At 36.5% G+C, this 26,477-nt stretch overlaps 1 protein-coding gene across 1 annotated transcript in view; it reads right to left on the reverse strand.

Moving 5' to 3' along the window:
- LOC124363389 (protein kinase C-binding protein NELL1-like) overlaps positions 1-26,477 on the reverse strand; it is a 112,576-nt gene that overhangs the window by 36,930 nt on the left and 49,169 nt on the right. The window contains exons 4-5 of the mRNA XM_046818640.1: positions 4,456-4,575; positions 85-235 (exon numbers count right to left, since the gene is read on the reverse strand). Coding sequence (XP_046674596.1) covers positions 85-235; positions 4,456-4,575 — 271 coding nt within the window. The remainder of the gene's footprint in view (positions 1-84; positions 236-4,455; positions 4,576-26,477) is intronic.

Genomic DNA, 26,477 nt, shown 5'->3' on the forward strand with positions numbered 1-26,477 from the left:
AAATCTATCACGGACACTTAGCTCAAGAATTTGAAAGTCACCAATTGCTTGAACTGCTGTATCCACCACCTGGATTTTACATACCGATTAAAGCCATGGGAGAACGCAACGATGGTGCCAGAGTTGAACTCCTCCTGTCGTAGAGAGGCGGCCACTGTGAACTCCAGGTTGTTCCGTAACAGAGCCACTGCTTGCTGATAGACACTGGGTGGTAGCCGTAGGTCTCGGTAGTCTCCTGCACACATTATACCTTTATTGTATTAAAGTAAATATGTCTTATTTTACCAAGCGAAGTTAGGACTAAGAAACCTTCTCTAACACTTACTAACTGTAACCAACGGGTTACAGGTGGCTTCCGAACCACCACTAATGACCGGGCAGGCGGGCTGCTTGCAAGGACAGGTCACCCATCCAAGCAGCAGCCACGCTCGGCGTTGCTTGATCCGGTTATCTCGCGATAACCGTTGTACCCGCTACACTGCGCCATTGGCTATTAGTAGTACATTAGATAGATCATTCATTTAGATGATATGTGCTGATGTCCGAGGAATTATTTCAGTTAGTTATGAGGTCCGACACTAGATCTGTGCCACGTTACTTTGAATGTTACCATTTAGGTATTTACTACGTATGAGCCTCTCCTTACACACAAGGACGTAGCCAGCAAGGGGGTCCAAGGGGTCCGGACTCCCCTCCAAAATGTTCAATTACTTTTATAGTAAACGATTATTATTTAAATAATTCAGTATTACTGACATTTACTGCAAAAAGATCGTTCTCAACAAAGAAACTAGTCAAGAACTGTTTAAGTAACAAAATGAGGCTTTACTCTATGTCCACTACGGGAAATGATCAATTATATGGACCCCTCCCAAATATTTTCCTGGCTACGTTCTTGCCTCCACTCCCGGTGGCCCTGTACTCCCGACTTAAATACGACAGGGCAGGGATGTCCACCAATACGGGACTAGAGGCAGGGATAACTTTCTAGTCGAACAGCACAGAACGGTACCTTTCGAACTATCATAAGTTGGAGTCGGACTAATCAATAGGCTCCCTGAGGGCATCAAACAACTAAATGAAACAAAAAATTCAAAACCCGACTAAAATATTTTCTTATGTCAAAGGCATTTTACTCGACTGATGAGTTCTTGATGCGCCGCTGGGATGAAAGTTTTTGAAATTAACAACAACCATGAAACTCCCGGTTCTCATACGTACAAGAATTGAATTGCATTGTATGTATTTACCTTGAGGAACATAATTTATCTGATGTAGTTATGTATGTTATAATTTTATATAGTTACGTTGACGCATGCCATGCAATATTGCAATTGTTTCATGCAATAAAGAATATTATTATTATTACAGAGGGCACTGCTAGCGCCTGAGTTTTCCGTGCCTTAATTTATAGTATTGGATGAGTTATCTCTCGTGTAACTAATAAAATCAAAGATTATACTGAGTATGTCGTTCGTCTGAACAGAAACGCACGATGTGTTGCTATTTATTGTTCTACGACTGATCTCAGTCCTACTGTAGGTGGTTTGTCGGCAAATGTAAACCTATTGTGAACTGTATTCTGTAGTCGAGTTTATAGTTTAGTGTTGTTTTGTTTTTATTAAGTGCATGTTTTAGAGTTAGTGGAGTTTACACACAACAAGGAGGAACAAGGAGTTTGCGATCCTGACTTTTGCATGTCCCAATGCTCTGGTATGGTTTGTTTATTTTAACCTACATTGTAGTTATGTGTTAGGTAAGTTAAGTAGAAGAAGAGATCAGATTGCAGATCTCAAATTTAATCTTGGTGTTACTGATTTTTGTATCACTGAACGATGGAGAATATCCGGAAAAAATCCTGTTTCCTCCAACATGTTTTATTGTTGTTTTACTAGTATTGGGGTAGAGTGGGTCTACCACACAAATAATTAATACATAATTATAAAACAATTGTATTTCAGCATTTTTAATTTCCATTCTAACTAAGCTATGTCCATGGCAAAGTTTACTAAAAATCCAAAATAAATTAATATCCGTAGACAGTGTAATTTGGGAAAATGTTGTGCAGTCTTATTGAAAGATGTATATTGGAAAGACAAAAAACTGTTTGAATGAAATAATCTTTTCTGAGATTCTTAAAGAATATAATTTAATGTTTGAATCAGTTTGTAGCACGTACGCCCTGCAAAACCTTTAAGAATCACTCATAAAAAGTTATTTTAACACGACATTATGTAACATAACCTCAAAAATGGAGACGGACGTGGAAAGTTTGTTCTCGTAGTTCCCGTGGTAATCAAGAGATAGCAGCAGCAGCGTCATTGTCTGGTTTTCAACACTCATGTCTCCAGTTAATACGTTTGAATGGATACAATTTGATATTAGCGTAGCAAGTATTGTGATACAAGGGTAATATGCAATTTCAATAATCACCACGTTTAAAGAATGGAATATTAGTATTTGATTTGTTAATAATTGGCGTTGCAATTCAGAAGGAAAGGAAGTTTTAACATAGAGTAACGTGGTTCTATTTAGAATAACTAATTAAATTGCACAATCTATTCATATTGATTTAGCTACTTTTCTAAATAGCTATCCAAAACATCTCTGAGAAACAAAATATATTGGAATAATTTTAAGAGTTTGCGTTATTAGTGTAAGAACAAATCCATAATTTCAGTAGTGGAGGCAATAATTATGCATAACTTACATACTTATTTATTAAATTTGAATCGTTATTCTGTCTGATTTTAACTATATATATTTTACTTGGTTTCTAAATAAATTTCATAACCCCTTAAAATTCTTCAACTATCAACCTAGTTCCGTTTCAACATTTCGAGGAAGGGGATTCTTCCATATTTTCATACCACTAAATATTCTGAAGTAATGAATAATCTCATCGTTTTACCAAACGATGTTAGGACGTCACAATTCTTTTTTCAGTTAACACGAAAGCCGTACCTTTTGCAATGAAAAAGTTAACAGGAAGGGAGATAGTCACTTCCCAAGGTTAATAGATCGAAGTATTTACTTTTAACAGGCAATCAATACATCTATAATTGACTGTTGTTATATCAAACTTAGGTTTTGTGGAGATGTAAATGTCAAATATCACATGCCTTTATACATATATCACATACGTTTATGACACCATACATTTAATTTAAGTTAATATCCATAATTAAATTAGTTATTAGAATAGTGAAACTGTATTCTATAAGGCAATAAATCGTACTTAGACTAAAAGATCGAGTATGAGTAATAATAGAATAGGGTGATGGTTTTGCAAAACTTATTGTCTGTCATAAACGACTTGCCAACTCCATTGATCTACAAAATACACCGAAAATACTGTAGACGAAGAACTCTTAGCATACATTGAAAGGGTGAAAAGTCTAGGACTAATCATAAACAACACACTTGGATGGACCGATGCAGTGGTGTACACCTGTAACAGGGTGTTCGTTGCTTTTACTATTTCACATTAAACTTCTGTTGATCAGATCACTTGTATTTCCCTAATGCAATTCTGTAATCAATGACATGACTGGAGCCCTTAGCACTAAACTGCAAAGAGCACAAAGTTACTGCATTCGCTTTCTGTTTGATTTACGTCGAAGGGATCATGTTACGCCATATTTTATCCAGTCATCAATTCAAAAATTAGCTGGTTCAATATCGATTCGCATTTTGTCATTGTTGTACATTGTACTCTATTATTAATACGGATTCACCAAAATATCTATCTGAAAACTTTCAGTTTTTGGCAGAGAGTGGCGCAAGAAATACACGATCTAGTGCACGACCTATTGGAGTCTCAGAATTCCAATACAAAGAGCAACCACATATAACCGAACCTTTACCGCTAATGCCTGTAGATTATGGAACTCCTTACCAGGAGCCGGGAACGGTTTGTGGCGGAGCTGAGACGAAGATACCTGGACCGGATGATCGTGGCGGGCGGCGGGGCTACTCTTTGATTCGTGACTGTGTTAATGGAAGAAAAATGGAATATTGTGTTTAGTAAGTTTGAGTTAATATGCCTTATTTTGTACTATTAAGATTGTTTTTGTTTAAGAGGTTAAATGTAAGAAAGGACCTAATTTCGCTTCAGGAAAAAATGTATCTATTATATTCTTTTCTGTTTGTTAGAAAAATGTAAAACGCCTTAAATGACATTATTTACTGTAAATATTCAATACCTCTGTTAGTTTTACTCTCGGAAAAACCACTAAATAACCAGCCGCCGCTAGTATATGACGTATACGACGTGGTTTCCGAAACGTTTTATTCCAACCCCTTTGCCTTATACGCTCTAGAGATCGTTCTCCTAATTTGTTCAACGACAATATACAAAAGCGGCAAGTCGCTATGACTAGTAACTGTCCGCCACTGACAAACAAACCACCAAACGGACAGCCATGTGAGATGCCTAGTAGCTAGTGACAGTACCTTGCAAGTAGAAGGCCGGCCGAAGACGTTGAGGCCCGGGAGCCAGGGTGACGCCCTGCCGGCTGGTGTTGTGAAGCTGGAGGGACGCCAACAGGTCGATGCCGGGTTCCACTATCCCCACTGTAACACACCACAGTTCGCTGTTACATCATTTGGTATCAATTCTAATTTGGTGTCAGCCATGAACAAGCAATCATTACGTATTTAAGACTAATGAGATAAAAAAATTAAATGAAATGAAAAATGTCTTTATTAACCACAAAGAAAAATATATTTAATTGGCGAGGTTAGGACTATTAAGTCCTCTCTTACACCTAACTATAAATTTATAAATGATACTATCAGTGAAAAAAGAGCCACAGTATAGTCTACATTCAAGTATGATAATCTATATTAAAATAATAAAATGAAAAGAAGATTCTTCATAATATTAACAATAAAGAAATAAAAGTAAAAATTAAAATTAACAGACATTCACCCATTCACCATTCATACAAAGCCATCTTCCTATACCCTATGCCACGATATCGTCAACCCGACGAGGCCCGAAACAGATGATCCTAAAGCACCCCCCGAAACCGCTCCCGACCACGAATACCTCTGATATGATCCGGGAGATAATTCCAGAGTCGACAAGCAGAGACTGTGAATGATTTACTGTAAATAGAAGAAGTATGAACAGAATAGAGAAGAAAGAGGCTCCACGTCGAGTATTCCAATTGCTTAAGGTACCCTTTTATGTTTTACGTAATCTGTTCATTGCTATTTAGGTTCGCGACTGCTAAGTTGGAAATTTGTAGGTTAGGTTTAGATGTTCAACGCGATGACCTCGCAGTTACAAATCAGTATGGGCGTTCCCAATTCCTTGTACCATAGGTGTGGTATAATATGTAACTCTATGCTTGTACGTCTCAGGTTAACTGTATAGGGGCGTGCTTAAATCTGGTCAAAGATGGAATAAAAGGATCAGAAATAGATAGTTTTGAGTCCAGGTGTACTGCATTGACAAAGTACTGGTCACTGGACTATCATTTTAATAATTTAATGAGAAGAGTTTTGGCCAGTGAGCACAATTGAGTATTCGTAAACATTATGTTTTTCTTCTACTCAAGGTTCTTACTGTTGTCTCTAACATTTTAAAATATCTGTTAAATTTTCTGTCTTGCCTGTAAATCTATGGCTCTACTTTCCAGGAACATTCAACAAATTTAACAGTGCCCTCTGTGTACAATGTGTAAGCCGTAACGCTATAAACTGTAACACTACGTCTGCCTACATACAAAACATAAATTGTTATACTCTAATTTGAACAAATTGTTCATTTCTATTTAAAGTGAAGAGCATTTAATTTTAAATTCTTCAAGGCAGCGTTGTCCTTTATTAAATCGACGGTTGCTAGTTTTGCAACGAGAACACTCATTGAGTAACGATTTAAACGAGAGGTTTGACGAGACACAAACGACTATACAAACCACAGAAGTCACACTGGAACACAGTTCACAGCGCTACCATGCGGCCAAACCAAGAAACTACCATTTACTGGAATATGGCACAACATTACCAAGTCCTGTCCTAGTGTTAACCTCAGAGAGACGTATAGACACCTAGGTACCGTTATCTACTACGCATTAAAGAATAATCTTGTCTGCATTATCAGCAACATCGATCTTATACTTCTATAACACAAATTACATGTTACATTACATGGCTAATCCGTTCCGAGAATACACCAACTGTTATATAAATAATATAACAAAGATCAAAATAATACAACAGTGAGTGTAAACTAGAACAAAATAACGGAATTACCTAAATTAAGTTAGGATACACGGTTATGATAGTAATTTATGCTTCTCATTGAGAACTAAATTATTCAAGGCCGACTGCGCCGTGCAGACCTGGGTAGGCAATATTGGCAATACAGATCTGTATCTGTATTGCTTGGCAACGCCTGCAATGAAGCTACTAGTCTTACGTGAGAAACTGTAGTTACAGGTAAAGGCTATGCGTCTACAACAGTGGCAGTCGGAAAAAAATCAACAATTTAGTGAAATTTGATATTTTTCGCCGTTTAAAAATGTTCACTCGACCATAAGCTTAGTATTTTGTACATAAAGCGTTCTTTAAGTTAAAAAAAAAAAAAAACACCAGTTTGTAAAGTAAACATCAGGATATGATGCAATATTTGATTTTTAAGGTTTGTGGGTGAGCAAGAGCGGCCAGCCAGTGAAAAAATCGGCTTGTAGTCCCTGAGAAAAATACAACATTTTATAATTAACCCCAGCCTAACTAATTATTCACTAGTACATAAGGCTTTTCAACTTAAAATTATTCCACCAAAACTTAAAATAAATAATAAAATACAATAAGAGATATTGTACAAGTACACGTTCTTGACTAGTATAAAAAATAAACTTTATTGAAACAATATAATTTCTTGTTAATAGGCTACTTTTATTTGGAAACAACCGTTATTCTCAATTTGAAATTTTAAAAGACGTAATCTTAAACAAGAAAACGAGTACGGAAGGGACGACAACGAAGAAGAAAATAATACAGAACATGTTTTAATTAAAATTCACATTCATTTCTAAAGGTAGCGGTGTTTATGCTGGATTGATTGGCAGGAACTCTATTAAATTATGGTAATTGATTTTACGTCATGTATGTTTGTTTTAACTCCGAGTCTTCAAGGGATGTCATAAATTATTCACTTAGTAAGAAGCACCGGTCTTAATTAAGATCTCTTCATCCTCTGTAGTTAAAGAGATTCTTGTCAGCAGCTTGGCATATTTATATTCTACAATGGCGAATTATTTTAAAAGAGGTATAATGTTTCTCACATTCCTAAAGGAAATCCCGAAACAACCTATAATAATCTTAAGCAATTATTACAGCAATGGAATGGACAATGTTAAAGAATACATTTAAACGAAATAATCCATTAATGTATACGATTCTTACTTAATGTAAATGTGTTGTTTTTATCACAGATGAAGGTAAAATAATCGTGTATGAAAAAAATTGATTTCCAGAATTAGCGGTATGTTGCAGTAATCCAGCCGCTTGGGGGATGTTGTTTTGGGAAATTATATTTTTAAGATGCAGAAAACAACGTAACTTATGTTTAATTTGAGTGGAGGATGAGTGAAATGGGTGAACAAGGCGCATTGAGGTTAATACGGATTGAGTAGAATAATTGAGGGTGATGGGTCAGGGCACAGAACATTAAAGACAGTCCATAACACAATAATGCTCGTACAGTCTTGTGAAGTAGAACATCAGTATTATTAGCTTGCATTAATTAATAAAAGAAAATAGGTAATAGAACCATTTTTAAATAAAATGTTTGGACATACCGTGTTTTTAACCTAAGCAAACCTCAAAGAGTAATCATATAACAGTGCGGTATTATTGGATTACGTTGTAAAAATATTAAAAAGAGTTTTGATCAAATGGAGTTTCAATAAAATAATACATTGTTAATCTTATAAAATTATGAAAAACTCAGTATTGTTTGTTTTGTGAACGCATTGTAATAATTGTTGTGTATTAGTAGACACCCTCTAAGAAACTCATAACCGAAAATCTTTCGGAAGAAACTTTCGCCATTTTGAAACTGTAAAAATGAACATTGTTCTTTCTAAAATATAGTATACTTAAGGATACTCACAGTATGTAAACCAAATGTCAGTACTTTAGCTTAAAATGTGCTTTAAATAAGCATATTTGTTTACAAAACACACGTTCAAATTCCGTTATACATCCCCAATCTCGAACTTTCTTCAGTATAGTTAACTAACGCTAAAACAATTTCACAAATTATTCTACATTGTTACCGACTACTTAGGAATCAATTTTACAGCATTAAGGTTTACTACACCGCCGTGGCCCACGTATTAATATGTCTTGGGCGTATTAATACGTCGGCGAAGCGGTCTTCACACCGCAAGCTACGATGCAGACGTAGCTCCACCCCTCTACCGCGTTTCACAAAGTTGCTCACTTTAGTTTGTTCAGGGATGTATGCATGTGGACGGTAAACATGTTAAAATTCAGTGTCCACCATTTTCAGGATTATTGTACTACAACTATAAATAATTCTATTCAACTGTGTTGCTACAATTTGTTGACGCTGAGTACAACTATCCATTGACGTAGGACCATAGTGAAAGGAATGTGATTCCTCTGTTTTCCTGAAAAGCACAAACTACAGCCTTTCGGTGCCTGAAGACGAACTTTTTGGTAGCAGGAGAGTCTCAAGTACCGTACTTTGTAGTGGGAGATGAAGGATTTCCATTGCAACGGTACTTTATTCGTCCTTACCCACAGAAGAATCTTAATGATTAGAAGAGTGTTTAACTGTAGAGTAGGTAGGTGCAGACGAGGTGTGAAAAACTCTTGCTAAATCGTGGAGGCTGTGCTTTCGCGGTATGGACAGTGCGTACAACACTGATATACTTCATAACTGAAGTTGGTACCCCTGAGGAAGTAAGAAGCGCCTACAATACATGCTGGAAACCTACGCCAAAGTGACCTGCTCAAGCCGCAAAAGAACACATTACAGACATATACAATTTCCGCGGCCCACAGGGTGCAAAGTGCACATGCGCGTGGTCGAACTACGTGTACGGCGCATAGCTAGCTAAGGTAGCTGTCTAAACGTATCAATACGTGGCTTGCGTCGCTCGCGTATTAATACGCCAGTGTGAATTTCCCCACTTGATATTATTGTGAGGTACGAGCGGTGTGGGGAGACCTTTACTAGTGCAAATATTAAACGTCTAGTCGCTATAGAGATAGCCGGGGTTGGAACTCCAACTTTCTCTATAGAGTACATCAATACAGATGAGTATATAAAATTTGATCGCTCCCACAAAAGCATTTGTGATTAGACTCTCTAGAATTTTATTTTCGTGATAGGCAATAGCCGAACTGAGGACGTAGGCTATCGTGTCAGACCGTCTGGGTACGATCATAATCTTGTTCAAACAATCAGAAAGATTATACATAACTTAGCTATTGTGGAAAGGGATGATTCAATCTGAAAGTTTGAGTTTAGTTCAAGAGTTCAAGGTCGCCTTCCTCTTAGTGCTGACGCTATCACAGACTTGATTCCTTGAATCTGGAGCCATGTTCGTCCGAAGAGATCCAAAAAGAGTTGGTGAGGAATTATGCAACTGATGAGACAATGAGAATACCTCTTCGCCTATATTACAAAATATAGTGTAGCCTAAACTCTCTGATGTCGAAACGATGCAAAGAGTTCGTCTTGAGTTTTTTCGTCCCCGACATTTTTTGTTCCCCGAGCTAACTCAACTGTTTTTCGTGGGGATTTTCTCGGGGATTAGACAAAAAATACACAGGAAGAACATAGAAAACTAGCGTTTTCGGACATACTTTTGATTCCTGATCAAATAAAATAAAATGGAAACGCAAGATGGAACTCAGCTAAATGGAAATACCTTTGAGAAATTTCTGCAATATTAGTTATCCGTCACACTACCACTGACCTAGCAGCTGTGATCTCTATGGGTCATCAGCACTTAAGATACAACCAGTTATTATGAAATACTACTTTGTTTGAATTTTGTTTTTGACGATGGAATAATTGTGAAGGAAACAGGATTTTCCGAACATTTGCCATCGTTCAGTGAAACAAAAAATCAGTAACGAGCGTTCAGTGTGCCACAACGCTCCGGTATGATTTGTTTATTTTAACCTAGTTTGTAATTATGTGTTAGATTAGTTATTCACCTGAAGAAGAGATCAGACTGCAGATCTCGAAACGTAGTGTTTCCTGTATGAAACAACTTTGCAAAATTTCTGAAATATTAGTAACCTTCTCACTACCATTGACCTAACAGCAGTGACCAAGATCCAGAGGTAAGGCACAACTATTTATTACGAAATACTACTTTGTTTGAAGTTTGTTTTTGACGATGAAAAGATTGTGAAGGAAACAGGATTTTTCCGGACATTTTCCATCGTTCAGTGATGCAAAAAAATCAGTAATGAGCGTTCATTGTGTCACAACCTTTGTTTATTTTAACATAATTTGTAATTATTGTTAGGTTACCTATTCACCTGAAGAAGACATCAGATTGCAGATCTCGAAACGTAGTGTTTCCTTCACGAAATAATAACGGAATGACCTTATAGTCAACAATTAGGAGCTCGTGGTTCATCCGTTTCGACATCGCAAGTCACCAGACTTCCGCGTGGACAGGAGGTAATCAGTCGGTTTCGGAAACGCACTCCGCCGCCGGTTATTTCGGTGAGGGGCGACGACAGATGGTGGTGCGGCGTGGCGGAGGTCGGAGCAGACAGAGTGGCGTGAGAGAGTTGGCAAGGATACTGACCTGACCACACAGCACATAACACCTGTGCGGCCCACAGGCGCTATACATAGCCGCCAACAGTTGTGGAACGTGCTAATAATGCATCGCGCGCTGCTGCAATGTTACTAGCGTTCGTCCGGTTTGTCACAGTCCATTCGTTGTGATTAACCCCTGCAATACACCAAACTGCATTTTGTCTGATGCACTTTACTCCATTACTTGCATTACAGTAACGTGTGTTTGCATCACAACTTCCCTGATGCGTTTCGATGTCCGGTTTAAAAAACGCGTGAAGGATTTGGCCACTATCGTTGGATGGCGAAGAAATGGATAGAGTACGGAAAAATAACGTAGCTATGGTAGGAAGGGTTCATTAAATTGAATTTTGAGTCTAGCTCCAGTTCACCTTCCTTTTATTGCAGCGTCTGGTATCTGACGCTGTCTCAGACTTGACTCCTGGAATCTGGAGTCGTGTTCGTCGAAAGAGATCCAAAGAATGTCAACGACGAAGAAGCTCAAAACGAAACATTTGCATCGTTTTGACATCAGAGACACCTATAAGTAGGTGAAGTTGCAGTCTCATTGTCTCATCAGGTGCACAATTGAGTGCACTACGATGTGATAGACACGATCTCTAAGCACGGTGGAGCAACCGAGTTTTCTACAAATAACGTAGCTATGGTAGGAAGGATTGATTAAATTGAATTTTGAGTCTAGCTCCAGTTTCACCTTCCTTTTATTGCAGCGTCTGGTATCTGACACTGTCTCAGACTTGACTCCTGGAATCTGGAGTCGTGTTCGTCTAAAGAGATCCAAAAAATGTCAACGACGAAGAAGTTAAAAACGATCCTTTACATCGTTTCGACATCAGAGACACTTATAAATAGGTGAAGTGGTAGTCTCATTGTCTCATAAGGTACACAATTGAGTGCACTACGATGTGATAGACACGATCTCTAAGCATGGTGGAGCAACCGAGTTTTCTACACTTAACGTAGCTATGGCAGTAAGAGTTGATTCAATTGGATTTTTTGTCTAGCTCCAATTCACCTTCCTTTTATTGCAGCGTCTGGTGTCTGACGCTGTCTCAGACTTGATTCCTGGAATCTGGAGTCATGTTTGTCTGAAGAGCTCCAAAGTCGACAATAAAGAAGCTCAAAACGAAACATTTACATAGTTTCGACATCAGAGACACCTATAAATAGGTGAAGTGGTAGTCTCATTGTCTCATCAGGTACACAATTGCTAATAGCTACGTTATGTGTAGAAAACTCGGTTGCTCCACCGTGCTTAGAGATCGTGTCTATCACATCATAGTGCACTCAATTGTGTACCTTATGAGACAATGAGACTACCACTTCACCTATTTATATGTGTCTCTGATGTAGAAACGATGTAAATGTTCCGTTTTGAGCTTCGTCGTCGTTGACATTCTTTAAATCTCTTCAGACGAACACGACTCCAAATTCCAGGAGTGAAGTCTGAGACAGCGTCAGATACCAGACGCAGCAATAAAAGGAAGGTGAACTGGAGCTGAACTGAAACTTCAAGTGGATAGACTTATTGTTCCTTGTTGTCGTTGAACTCTAACCATTCATCACATATTATTGTTGTTTCGTCTGTCCTCAACTCTAATCAACCCAATCAATACTTGAAAGGAAGTACTTGCGGGTTAATACTACTAGATTGATATTCGCTTGTGTATCTTTATCAACATGACTCATCGACAGCCTGTGCGGTCGCCGTTGTCATTGCCATCCAGTCGGGTTAAAAATGATTCTACAACCTTTCATTAAATCTCTACAATTACAAAAATACTGTCTTTTTACTTATAATTGCAACAGTTGTCCTTTTATTAATATTGAGTTCCAATACACTTACGAGGCCTTAGGCCCATGTAGGTTCTTCCCAATTATATTACTACCTTCTTCCAAATGTTTTATATATATATACACGAAATAATTAACTATGTATAAGTACCATATTATTATGCTCTGATACATGGTTTTGAGCATTGTATGCATATGTATGTATGTGTATACGTGTATTGCAATACGTGTATATGTATATATGTGTTAGCAATTTTCATTTCGCTCTCGGGAAACGAACGCGCTGGAAGAATCTAATCTAAACTATTCCATTAATTATTTCCAATCGTAGGGTGAATAAAGCCATAATTAATGTACTTATTTAAAAAATCAATATTAAATACAACGTACCCATTGTTTTATCACGACCATTCCCGCTCACTAAGTTTCGAACGAGTTGACCTAGAGGGACGAAATTTGATATAAAGCTCTACCTCTATTATCCGTACTTTGTAAATATTTTTAGAATTTATCACTGTTTGAATTTCGCGCTCATTTTCAATATCACAGTTCAGAATAGGAATAGAGATAATCCTGTCGTCTACTCCAGGCATGATTAACAACCAGCTCTTAATTTTTGTTCCAAAACTGTTCTAGTTTAACGAGAGAGGTTAATCCGTAATCCGAACTGCTCCAGGAAAACGAGTTGCACATAACAGGGTTAACGATATGCCTATTATATCGTGCACGCTCTGCTTCTATTGATGTGGCATAACTGTTTAAACGTAACTTTAGACGCTGCAATAAATAGGAAGGTGAACTGGAGCTAAACTCAACATTCAAATAACTGTTTAATTCGTAACCATGATCTTGTAAACGTTGTGTGTTAATTTCAGATTGAAAGAGGTACACCCGCGAGGTGGTCACATTTTATGTGTGAACAAATTTGAAGTCACAACTTGGAGACACCCAACGATAGTAAGTGTTGTTGAAGCTCTAATATGCGATGAATTGGTATTAATTAAATGTAAATTATTTAAAAATTTTGACTCAACCATTGAATTTTGGGCGTTTTAAATTTAGAAGAAGTCCTAAAGTTGATGATTATATACTTACATTCTAGAAGCTCTTTTCTTATTGGAGTTATTTATAAATTTAAAAACAAACACTCCAATAAAATACTTTACATTTCTGTGAGGCCTTTCATGCTCAAGAAACACATCATCAGACCCACATAACTGAATAAAAGTGGTTACAATAATAATATAAACAATTTTGTACTGAATGGAAATAAAAACATATGTCGTTAAAAATACAAGGAGATAATGAAGGAAACAGAAATTTTCCGGACATTTTGCCATCGTTCAGTGAAACAAAAAAATCAGTAACACCACGTTTCAAGATCTGCAATCTGATCTCTTCTTCAGGTAAATAACTAACCTAACACATAATTACAAACTAGGTTAAAATAAACAGATCATACCATGTCCGGAAAAAATCCTGTTTCCTTCACAATCCTTCCATCGTCAAAAATAAACTTCAAACAAAGGAACGAGATAATAATCTATCACAGGAAAGTAAGTGTATTTAAAAAATCAAGTTGATATTTAATTGTTTGTATTATTATTGTAACCACTTTTTTTAGTTGTCGGTCTGATGGTGAGTTCCTTGAGCATGAATGGCCTCACAGAAATAAAAAATATATAATTTTAGTGTTTGTTTTTTAAATTGATGATTATATACTTGTAAATATCATTCTCAATTTTGACTCAGTTGAATACCTATGTTATATCTAGGTGAAGTACACAAGCTGAGGAGGAGTTTATTTTAAAATCTCGCCCAAAATGTCCCTCCCCCGATCTGTGATGTACTGCAAAGAGATGTAGGGCTGTAAAGGAGGGAAATTAACAGCTGTATAAATGTACACACCACACCAGCTGTGCCACTTATCGGCGAAGGGCGCTGGGAAGGAGGGTTGGAAGGATAGCGTGTATCCTTATCTGATCACAAGAGTTATTTACACCATACTCCGGAGCTCGTGTAATGTTGGCCGAAATACATTTCACTGCAACAGAGAAGCTTTATCGTGGCTTAAATCGCATTATATCTTGATGTTCCAATACATTGAACTGAACCCTAATCATATTTGTTTTAATAATTCTAAAATAAAATTGGCTAATCTGTGGCCTTGAGGATTTTCTCATGAAATCTTCCAGCAATTGAAAAGAGAAAATCTACCTACACATTAGTAGTTTACTTATACGGTATATTACAATATTTGATAGTACGATAAAACAATCGTTATGAACGCTTCTTTTCGTGTGATAGACTTTAAGCCATTTGGCTTTAACCCACTTCTCTCAGCAGTCACGAAGCCAAATTCAGGCGAGTTTTGTCCGTAAGTATTAGTTTTGCGTGTAATAAGTAGTTATTAACAGTAAATATCAATATTAAAATCAATATAAAACGTGTTAAAATGCCATAGACATTCTATGTTTGAAGTTTATTTTTGACGATGGAAGGATTGTGAAGGAAGCAGGATTATTCCGGACATTTACATCGTTCAGCGAAAGAAAATATCAGTAACACTACGTTTCGAGATCTGCAATCGTATCTCTTCTTCAGGTAAATAACTAACCTAATACATAATTTATTACAAACTAAGTTAACATACACAAATCATACCAGGGCGTTGTGACACGCCTAAGATAGGCGTTATTATAATAATTATTTAATAAGTAGTGTTGTGTTTAGTTTTTTATTAAGTGCATGTTTTAGAGTTAGTGAAGTTGACACACGACATGGTGGTCGTAATTCCTGACTTAGGCGTGTCACAACGCCCTGGTATGATTTGTTTATTTTAACCTAGTTTGTAATTATGTGTTAGGTTTTGTTATTTACCTGAAGAAGAGATCAGATTGCAGATCTCGAAACGTAGTGTTACTGACTTTTTGTTTCACTGACCGATTAAAATATCGTACAGTAAATGATAAAAGTAATCCAGTTCTTACCTTTTTGGTTTTATCGATTAAAACCAGTAATGCAGTTGCACGTGCTTATTTCGGTAAAGCAGTTCTTATTTTATTAATGTCCCGGCTTAAAGTTAATTAGTTCGGGGTTGTTTTAGGCGGGTTCGTGATCAAGGCTTTCTTGGCAGCATTCATTTCGTAGTTAGCAGTCGAGGTTACCAACTTGCATGATCACTAGCATGCAGTGAAGTCAAGTCAAAGGGAAGTGTTTTGCATGGAAAACTATTTGGTGTACTTTGCGATTTAACAAGGAAGCGTTCAGTAGTTAGGCTTAGGAATATGTTTTCTAGGGGTATGCAAATACATAGTCGGCCAGCAGTATTTGTCAGTACCTAACAGAGTGTTATAATCAATTATCTTTATCAACTCTATAGGCTGAGATTGATTTATTAATTTTTCCCTTGTACTTCGGTATATAAGTAACTAAAATTTGATGAAATGTAAAACTGCAAATAATCGGTTTGGTATTGAATCCTTTTAGTTTATTTCCGTTCGGGTCAATTATACTTAAATATAGCACGTGGATAACTGCACAGCTTGAAAAACTCTTGATTTTTAAAGTTTTTTAAACATGCCAGAGTGATATTCGTCTTTTATGTCATAGATGAGTGCTTTTCATGCAATTTTATGGCACTGATGAGTGCTTTCTATGCAATTTAATGTCACTGATGAGTGTTTTCAATGCAATTTCACGTGACTGATGAGTGTTTTCTGTGCAATTTCATGTCACTGATGAGTGTTTTCTGTCCAATTTCATGTCACTGATGAGTGTTTTCAATGCAATTTCACGTGACTGATGAGTGTTTTCTGTGCAATTTCATGTCACTGATGAGTGTTTTCTGTCCAATTTCATGTCACTGATGAGTGTTTTCAATGCAATTTCACGTGACTGATGAGTGTTTTCTATGCAATTTAATGTCACTGATGAGTGTTTTCAATGCAATTTCACGTGACTGATGAGTGTTTTCTATGCAATTTCATGTCACTGATGAGTGTTTTCAATGCAATTTCACGTGACTGATGAGTGTTTTCTGTCCAATTTCATGTCACTGATGAGTGCCTTCAGTGCAATTTCATAAAAACTAAATACTCGTATAAATGTCATACTATGGCATCGAAGAAAGAGCAAGTACAATATTTTAAACAACATAATTTACTCTAGAATGCATAAGTTTATACACTGCCATAGATAAAAATTGATTACTTGGTAGAGAACTCTGTACTTGAATGATCCCCTTAATAACTGCAAAATAAAATGTTCAGTTATAGTAAAACGTGCCTCAATGAAGATAATGGATAAACCATTATTTATTGGTTTTTTAGTAACCATAATAGAAACCATATAAAAACTGCATGGCGATTTGGAAGTACTGAGTGTAAATCGGTTCTGGGTAAATCCTAACACTTAAAGCGCCGATATAACAAACAATGTGTCTAAAGAGGATGCTAAACATCCATGTTGATCGTATTTATTGTACTGAGTGTAAATAAGTTCTGAGTAAATGTTAACCCTTAAAGCGCCCATATAAAGAACTATGTGTCTAAAGAGGATGCTAATCATCCATGCTGGCTATCTATAGGGTACTGAGGGTTAATTATGAATATGTGTAACAAACACGATACAAATTTAAGCAGAACTGACATCTGTATAACATTCCAGGTTCTAACTTTCTTAATATTCGTAAAGATAGATTAACTAGATTTCTAACGGCAACTAATTCCCACTGAAACATACAGAAATGTAGTGAAACATACCAAGAAGTCTGAGTACAGCCAAACATTGGTTCTTGGTAAAACTCAAGTTAGAGATTGGATCGCAGAAATGGGAGGGGAGACTATGGAATTAATGGCATCCAGCTATAGATGAGAGCTATGTACCGAGTTACCTGTAATATCCGAGTCATTCATGCCTTCCATCGAATCCTCTATCCATGTATTACATCACTGGAATTGTTTCTCTACATCAATTTATAGACACACACATACACACGCGCGCGCGCACACACTCATACTGTACAACATTGAAAACTTTAAGTGGAGCTATATTTTTAATAAACGATTGTCATACATTTACAAGCGTTGTCAATGTGGTTACTTTTTCCGTTATTTATTTTGTATTAGTACGAAGAAAATACGGTATACTATTAATATTTTTATAAAGAAAAAAACAATATACAGTAATAAAAATCGATGATGTTTAAATAAAATATCGTATCCTTCCTAACTTAATTCCTTGTTACATGTAAAGCTTTGTTAAATAAACACCTATAACGGTTGTACTTGATAATTAGTGTATTTCAGGGAGGTTGTTAGATGCTAGATTAGTGAATCAAAGCGTGGTGTTTAACTGCGGTGTTCATTGGATAACAAAATAAGTTCTCTCTCTTTTTAACTGGGCAGAAACAGGATTTTCCGGACATTTTCCGTCGTTCAGCGATAAAAAAAATCAGTAAAACTACGTTTCGAGATCTGAAATCTGATCTCTTCTTCAGGTACATAACTAACCTAACTCAAAATTACAAATTAGGTTACAATAAACAAATCATACTAAAGCGTTGTGACACGCGTGAATCAGGAATCACAACAACCATGTTGTGTGTGTTTATGTCAACTCTTTAGATGGGAATTATTGTAGTTTCAAAATTAAGAAATTCAAAGTCAACGTCGCTCTGTTTGGCTTTAAAACATTCACTCAGAAGAGCGAGTGATAATAATTGTTATTAGTTGTTGTGTTCAAGAAAACTTGCATTTTGTAAATGATAATTTTATCAATTCCTTTAAATAAAACAACAAATTAATCAAACTCATCATGTACACAATACACAGGGGTCGGCGGAAGATTGATGTACTTCTCGTGTAAAATAGCTTCTATTATTAATTAGTTAGCTAATCGTAACTGCGTCATGAAACCTTTTCTAGAAAGCAATTTATTGAAATATTCATTACTCATTTAATTCAGGTTATTTCACCTTCAAGCGCCCATGAAAGGTGAATATGTGAAAGAATCCATCAGATTAAAACCGTCCATATAATATACGTGCGAAAGTATTGTAAAATTGTTCCTTTTTTAGGTATAACAGCTGTTTTATACTATCGAAGGAACAGTGTTGTAAATAATTATATAAATTATTATATTCACTTGAATCACAACATACCGTGATTTAAAAGTAAATTTCCTAAAAATATATAAAAACTGAATAAAAATTACCATATTACGTAGTTTCAACAACGAAATAGGTTGGAACATGTCTTACAACTGTCAACAATGGAGGCAAAAACATGATTATCATGTTCTAATCTTCTTGTAGGAAGTGCAAACTAAACATTAAACACCTTCTCGTGCAATTAAAACTATTTGTTTATCGTTATTCTCTTTCAATATTTGCAGTACGGTTAAGAGTATCGCTCATTACTTGTAGTAAGATTGCTTACTTTACAGACTAGTAATCAGATATACTATTTCAGAATCCACGTTATTTATAGTAATGATCTCAAAAAGTAGAATTTTCATTGAAATTTGCCTAAAATGAGTTCCTAAAGAAAGATCTTAATTTAAAAACACTAAATTATATTTAATGCTGTTTCTCAGAGTTTTTCTGTCATTACAACTCTATAGCGGAAATATTAAAAAATTAACGTTGAAAACAAGAAGGTTTAAATTATTACGTATATATGGAAATGATTTTAAGATGTCATCAGTGAATGTTAGACAAAAAAAAAAAAAAAAAAAAAAAAAAAAAAAAAAAAAAAAAAAAAAAAATAAAAAACAATTAAATTACAATGCTATTGTCCATAGATATTATCTCTGTCTCAGTTTATTACCCTCCCCCACCCCTCCCCCGACTACATGACCCCGAAACGAACATTGATCTGTCAGGGTCTACGTAATTAACAAATACAAATTGTTTTTGCTGTAAAATGACGTACAAATTACCTCAACTGAGATCAAATACTTGTGTGTTATAAATGTGATTCAATGTGTATAATATGTAATATATTATGTTTGTAATTTTTATACATGTTGTGACAAATTACGTAACATACTCTTTGTAAAATTACAGAATGTCCATGTGCTTCAAAATTATTTAGTAATCCTGTTGTTCTTGAACTATCGATGACCTCAGTTTGTCCCCTAATTTCCTGGAACATTTAATTTGGCAGCTCGCTTTTTGGCATATTTATATGTAATGTAATTTTATTTAACTGTCTATATACAGTTCGAGGAGTTTTGAATTAACCACAGAGGAAAATCCTGAACTTTTTGCTGGCCAATCCGGTCACTGCGCTCCCTAGCTTCTCCGTCTTCAGCATTTAAGTTAGTTACTTAAAAGGCTGGTACAGAATTGATTGAAATAACATACAAAGGAGAGAAAGATTATTAAAATTCTAACAATAAATTTCATAAGAAGATACAATAAAAAAAATCTTTTGTTGCTCGATTTACAGCAGTTTATATCATATAAGACTTTAAAATTAGAATTTTAAAAATTCTTCATTCATTAAAGACTAAATGTGTATCAATTGTGTGTTTTGATCTGTAGCTATTTAAAAATTTGCTTCAGAAATGTTCCAATTTTAAAATATTTATTCGGAAGTTAGACATGCAATGTATAGGTTGTATTCATTTATTTATTCATAGTAAATCTTTAGATGCACTTCAAATTTTATAAGAATCCTTATTAATTAATAATAATCATCCTTTATTAAAAATGACTGATCCAAGTCATATTGGTATATGTACTGATTACGGATTTTTCGGAATATTCTAATAAAATCAACAGTAATGTTATTATAGATGTGATACATCAAATTACATGAGCCACTATATTTCATGTAAATAAATGAAATGCAATCTTGTAATAAAGGTGTCTATATTGTAACAGCGCAATTTATAAGTTTGAAATACCGATTCACCGTGAACAGTGTAAACCCTTAAACTGTAAATAACCATTCACTGTATTTAATTTATTTGATAAAACAAAATTCAGCATTTAGTCGGGACATATTTGGGCCTATTTTTGGTACAGAACTGTTACTTCCAACAGCTGATCCAAACTAGGTCACGTGATGACAAACGGCCTCCAGGGATGGTCGTAGGTATAGGGAGGCGAGGTAGAGACAACGCGCCGCGCCGGGACGCCAGGCCGACGCCTCCCAGACGCCGTCACGTAACCGTCTCGACCCGGCTAATCAATCACTACCCTAGCTAGCCCATGTTACGTAATGCGTGGTTACACCCTAGATTACTCTATCTCTCCCTCTTTATCTCTTTCGTCACGTTCGTCTCTCTCATACATCAACTGGTACTACTCATATACTGTACCGTCTCGACCCGGCCAATCAATCACTACCCTAGCTAGCCCATGTTACGTAATGCGTGGTTACACCCTAGATTACTCTATCTCTCCCTCTTTATCTCTTTCGTCACGTTCGTCTCTCTCATACATCAACTGGTACTACTCATATACTGTACCGTCTCGACCCGGCCAATCAATCACTACCCTAGCTAGCCCATGTTACGTAATGCGTGGTTACACCCTAGATTACTCTATCTCTCCCTCTTTATCTCTTTCGTCACGTTCGTCTCTCTCATACATCAACTGGTACTACTCATATACTGTACCGTCTCGACCCGGCCAATCAATCACTACCCTAGCTAGCCCATGTTACGTAATGCGTGGTTACACCCTAGATTACTCTATCTCTCCCTCTTTATCTCTTTCGTCACGTTCGTCTCTCTCATACATCAACTGGTACTACTCATATACTGTACCGTCTCGACCCGGCCAATCAATCACTACCCTAGCTAGCCCATGTTACGTAATGCGTGGTTACACCCTAGATTACTCTATCTCTCCCTCTTTATCTCTTTCGTCACGTTCGTCTCTCTCATACATCAACTGGTACTACTCATATACTGTACCGTCTCGACCCGGCCAATCAATCACTACCCTAGCTAGCCCATGTTACGTAATGCGTGGTTACACCCTAGATTACTCTATCTCTCCCTCTTTATCTCTTTCGTCACGTTCGTCTCTCTCATACATCAACTGGTACTACTCAGATACTGTACCGTCTCGACCCGGCCAATCAATCACTACCCTAGCTAGCCCATGTTACGTAATGCGTGGTTACACCCTAGATTACTCTATCTCTCCCTCTTTATCTCTTTCGTCACGTTCGTCTCTCTCATACATCAACTGGTACTACTCATATACTGTACCGTCTCGACCCGGCCAATCAATCACTACCCTAGCTAGCCCATGTTACGTAATGCGTGGTTACACCCTAGATTACTCTATCTCTCCCTCTTTATCTCTTTCGTCACGTTCGTCTCTCTCATACATCAACTGGTACTACTCATATACTGTACCGTCTCGACCCGGCCAATCAATCACTACCCTAGCTAGCCCATGTTACGTAATGCGTGGTTACACCCTAGATTACTCTATCTCTCCCTCTTTATCTCTTTCGTCACGTTCGTCTCTCTCATACATCAACTGGTACTACTCATATACTGTACCGTCTCGACCCGGCCAATCAATCACTATAGCTAGCCCATGTTACGTAATGCGTGGTTACAGCATTGTGTACTCTATCTCTCCCTCTTTATCTCTTTCGTCACGTTCGTCTCTCTCATACATCAACTGGTACTACTCAGATACTGTACCATCTCGACCCGGCCAATCAATCACTACCCTAGCTAGCCCATGTTACGTAATGCGTGGTTTACACCCTAGATTACTCTATCTCTCCCTCTTTATCTCTTTCGTCACGTTCGTCTCTCTCATACATCAACTGGTACTACTCAGATACTTTATGGTCTTGCTAAAATATCAATATGATAGTGAACGATACAAATGTGTCAGCATTGTGCAGTCCAATGTAGTGTAGCACATTTTGTGAATTACAGTGTGGTGTAATAATATTACATCAAACAAGAACGCTTACTAGTATAGCACGCTAGATTGTGTATTGTATACACATTATTACTACGTGCTCCCAGTTTGAATTTGCAAGAAATAAGAGAACAAAATGAATTTATCGTTAGTTTAAGAGTTACAGAATTGCTAAATATTTTTAAAGCATATGCACATTCTGTCATTTTATAAAGATTACATGTTACAACAAATATAATATATTTATAGCCTACAAATTTAAATCATATTCTTCAAAATAACAAGTAACAATAATTCGTCTAGTTGAGTTCATTTCACGTATTTTTCCAAAAGCAATTTGTATTAGTTAATAAAAGTGGGCTTTGACAAATCAATGTTTGTTTGGGGGTCGTGTGGCCAGAGGGAGGGAGGGAGAGGGTAATAAACTGAGACAGAGATAATATCTATGAACGATAGCGTTTTAATATAATTGGAGGGTTGGTCTAGCATTCAATGTTAGGGTGTTAAATGTAATACATTATGACTAATCATTTTCGTCGACTTCAATTTTTAATTGTCTCCACTATTAATTTAATATGTGTGTTTTTGTCTTTATGTGTGCGGATACTGTTAGTTTGTTTTGAATTTTTATAATGTTTCCAAGCGTCCAAATTACGCTTAGAAAGATTTCATAGGGACCTGATTCAACCTTGAGGTCGGCACTTAGGAAAAAGGTGTGTTTGTGACATTGAAATTAATGAATTGTAAATTCCGAAAACCCTGGACGAGTTCGATATCTTGGATTCTAGCGCATCTGAAGCGCAAACATGACTGGGTGATATACGAGTATAATCCTAACAAATTTTCTTGATAGTATGAAAACTACTTCAACACGTAAAATGGCGGCTGCCTAATTGTATATAAAAATCCAAAATAATCCTTCATGATAAATACACACGTTAACTGCGATGAACACCCTACGGAGACGCAGATTCAGTTTGAAGCCGCTGCAAGGCGCTGTGGTGGTTTGTATTTTTTTAGTGTGCTTTAATAATCTCCAATCCCGATCTTTTATCGTCATTCAGATAAAATAAGAGCGTTTTATCTAATTTTGACAAAGATGCGTTGCTAATCCCATAGAGAATCATTACGACCTCAACTGTTGGTTCCCTATGGTACCTCCTGTAGGGCAGGGACGCCGCCCCTAGGGCGTGCTCTCGTGTACGCACCCTGTCTGTCTCAGCAGTGCCGTGGTGCGGTCCCTGCACGCAACCCTCCCTCCGCCCACCCCTAACACGTGTCACTCACCTCCAACATAACCTCAACATACCGCTTTTATTCGCGCAACCTGGTTGTAGAACCACTGTGAAATACTCAGAATCATCAAAATTGGTTCAAATCTCTCTCTCTTCCCTCTCTCCCTCCCTCTCTCTCTCTCTCTCTCACTCCCTCTCTCTCTCTCACTCACTCACTCACTCACTCACTCACTCACTCTCTTCTACAACTAAGAGTAAGTGGGTATAAGTGTTTGAAGTAACACATGCTTATGGGGTAAAACTCAAGATCGTTTCACCACAGGCGGCTCTTAAGGTGTCTTCTGAATAACACCTGGAAAGTCCTGACAGGAACGTGTCTGCGAGTAGACAGTGTCTCACAGCGGTCACCCATCCATAGAGCAACCACGTTCGACGTTGCTTGACTTTGTTATCTTGCGATAACTGCTGTACCCATTAGATTACTTCGTTGGCAAATATAATGCAAAAGATAAGTACCTACTCAAGGTTCCAGCGCTCTTGCCATAAACCCTTTTTCGTCTATTTCCAGGCGTTCCAGTAATTCCACCTCTTGCTTGTAATTTATGTTCTCAGCTAATGAAAAAGACAGTTCAAAAAATTACAGAGTAGACCCATTTTGAAATACAATTTAATTTTTATTTATTTTAACGGATGATGTATTGGTCGAATTAAGTTCATGTAAATAGTTTAATTTAAATGCCTGTAAAACCTTAAAGGTCATTTAAATATAAAAGAATGTTCTGCAAATGTATTTACTCTTTTCCCACACAGAATATAGAAACATGGTTTTTACACGAAAAGTCACTACTACTCAATTATTTTGTTTCAAAGCCCGATGCAAAGGTTTAATTAACCAAATGTACGTACGTCACAATACACTAGTGGTACCCAGTTATAGTGTCACAGGCCCCACTTCCTAGCAGTAATTTGTTTTACGGCATTATTTGCTGATGATTTCCTAACTAAGTTGAATCACATCCTGCCCGAATCAGTGCCAGCACCAGGGCCGAGGCCGAGGGTGTGAACTCCGCAAACATTACTCATCGCGGAGCAGAAATTGAATTTATCCATCGCCAAACAACGTCCACTCAGCCCAGATTTAACACCAGGCTGTCACAAGAATGCCATAATGACTGTATAAAACGTTTAATTAGCGATGTGATTTATGTTGTTTTAGCTAATAAGCTTGTCATAAGATTTTTATAATTCCCACGGTTGGGTTGTAGGCGTCTTTGCGTTGGAATCGACCTGCCCCCAAACATTGCTAAAACCCTTTATAGTCATTGTAATAAGTCACCGTTTCGCGCGTAAAATCTCCCTTCTTTGCCAGGCCTGTAATCCTGCGGGTTTAAATATGGATATTATCGTCCACCTATTATTGTTAGCAAGCCTACAGGGTTTAAAAAAAGCGCACGGACTTGAAAATTCCGAAACGATTACAGGTGAAGCAATAAAACTTGGTACGTTATTACTGCACCTATAAGTCTACTTTTTGAAGTAACTACACTTTTTGTAATGTCAGGGGGTGACAGTTTAGCACTATGTTCATGAAGATGTAAAATTATATGTATATAATAATAAATAAAGGCCCACTATTTATTATTGTTATATAAATTTGTTTATGTTTATTATTGTTATTTTGGGTCAGATTTTTTTCAATAATTAAAGAAAATTTAGTACTGTTTATGTAAATGGAGTAATACCTCATAAGACTGATGTATACTTTTTGTGAAATGTATAAAAGGTGGACTCTGAGATTTAAAATTTTTGTTCTGTATTGCTAAGCCTTCATAACTGGCTAACGAAGTCTAGTATTTTCCACAATTGCAAACTGTAATAACTGTATGATTTTTTTAGATGGAAACAAATCATCATTTTCATCAATCGTCATTATCATTTAAAACGAAATAAAATAATTATTATATAGAAAAACCTTGTACGCAACTTCGTCAGTTTACACAAAACTAGTTGTTCATAAAAACAAACGTTTTCCAATGAAAAATGAAATTGTTGGTTAATAGTGTTAAAGAGTTTGTTTAAAATTGGTGTAATAATGAATGGTGGCAACATTGACCTGATACAAATATAATGTTATTGCTCTATAATTTGTTTTAACCCGTAACAGTTCAGTATATCCATATGGTCACAGTTGTACTTATACAGTACATCGTCACCTGATTAATTAATCTAGGGTATGACTGGTTAAATACGAGACATTGCTTACATGTTTTGATGCTCTTTAAATCTAAGAACTGTGTTCTTTTATGTGGTTAATATGATTTGTAAAGAAACGGTGTAATATGTGAATGAACTAACACGATTAAAATCTTCACATATTTCGGTCTTCCTGTAGAGGCACTTTTTCGGTCAAGTAGAACTGATGTTAACCTAAATCTGGCAAAGCCAACGATACACATCCGCTTATAAAGGTGAAAAGAGGGGGAGAGCAGTATCATGATACACAAACGCATGACCAATCAGTGATAAATACGACTTTTTTTTATCAAAAGCTGCCAATCTTTTGCTAATCTGATTTTGAAATTCTTTATTGACATTAACTTACAGGTACATGAACTGAAATTCTTACTTGAATCCATAGGATATCGAAATTCTCTATGGGCTTTCTTGAACATAAAAAGGTTTGTGAAATAATACAAGAATTTAGAGGATT

The sequence above is a fragment of the Homalodisca vitripennis genome, chromosome 5 (assembly GCF_021130785.1).
Source record: "Homalodisca vitripennis isolate AUS2020 chromosome 5, UT_GWSS_2.1, whole genome shotgun sequence".
Lineage (NCBI taxonomy): Eukaryota > Metazoa > Arthropoda > Insecta > Hemiptera > Cicadellidae > Homalodisca > Homalodisca vitripennis.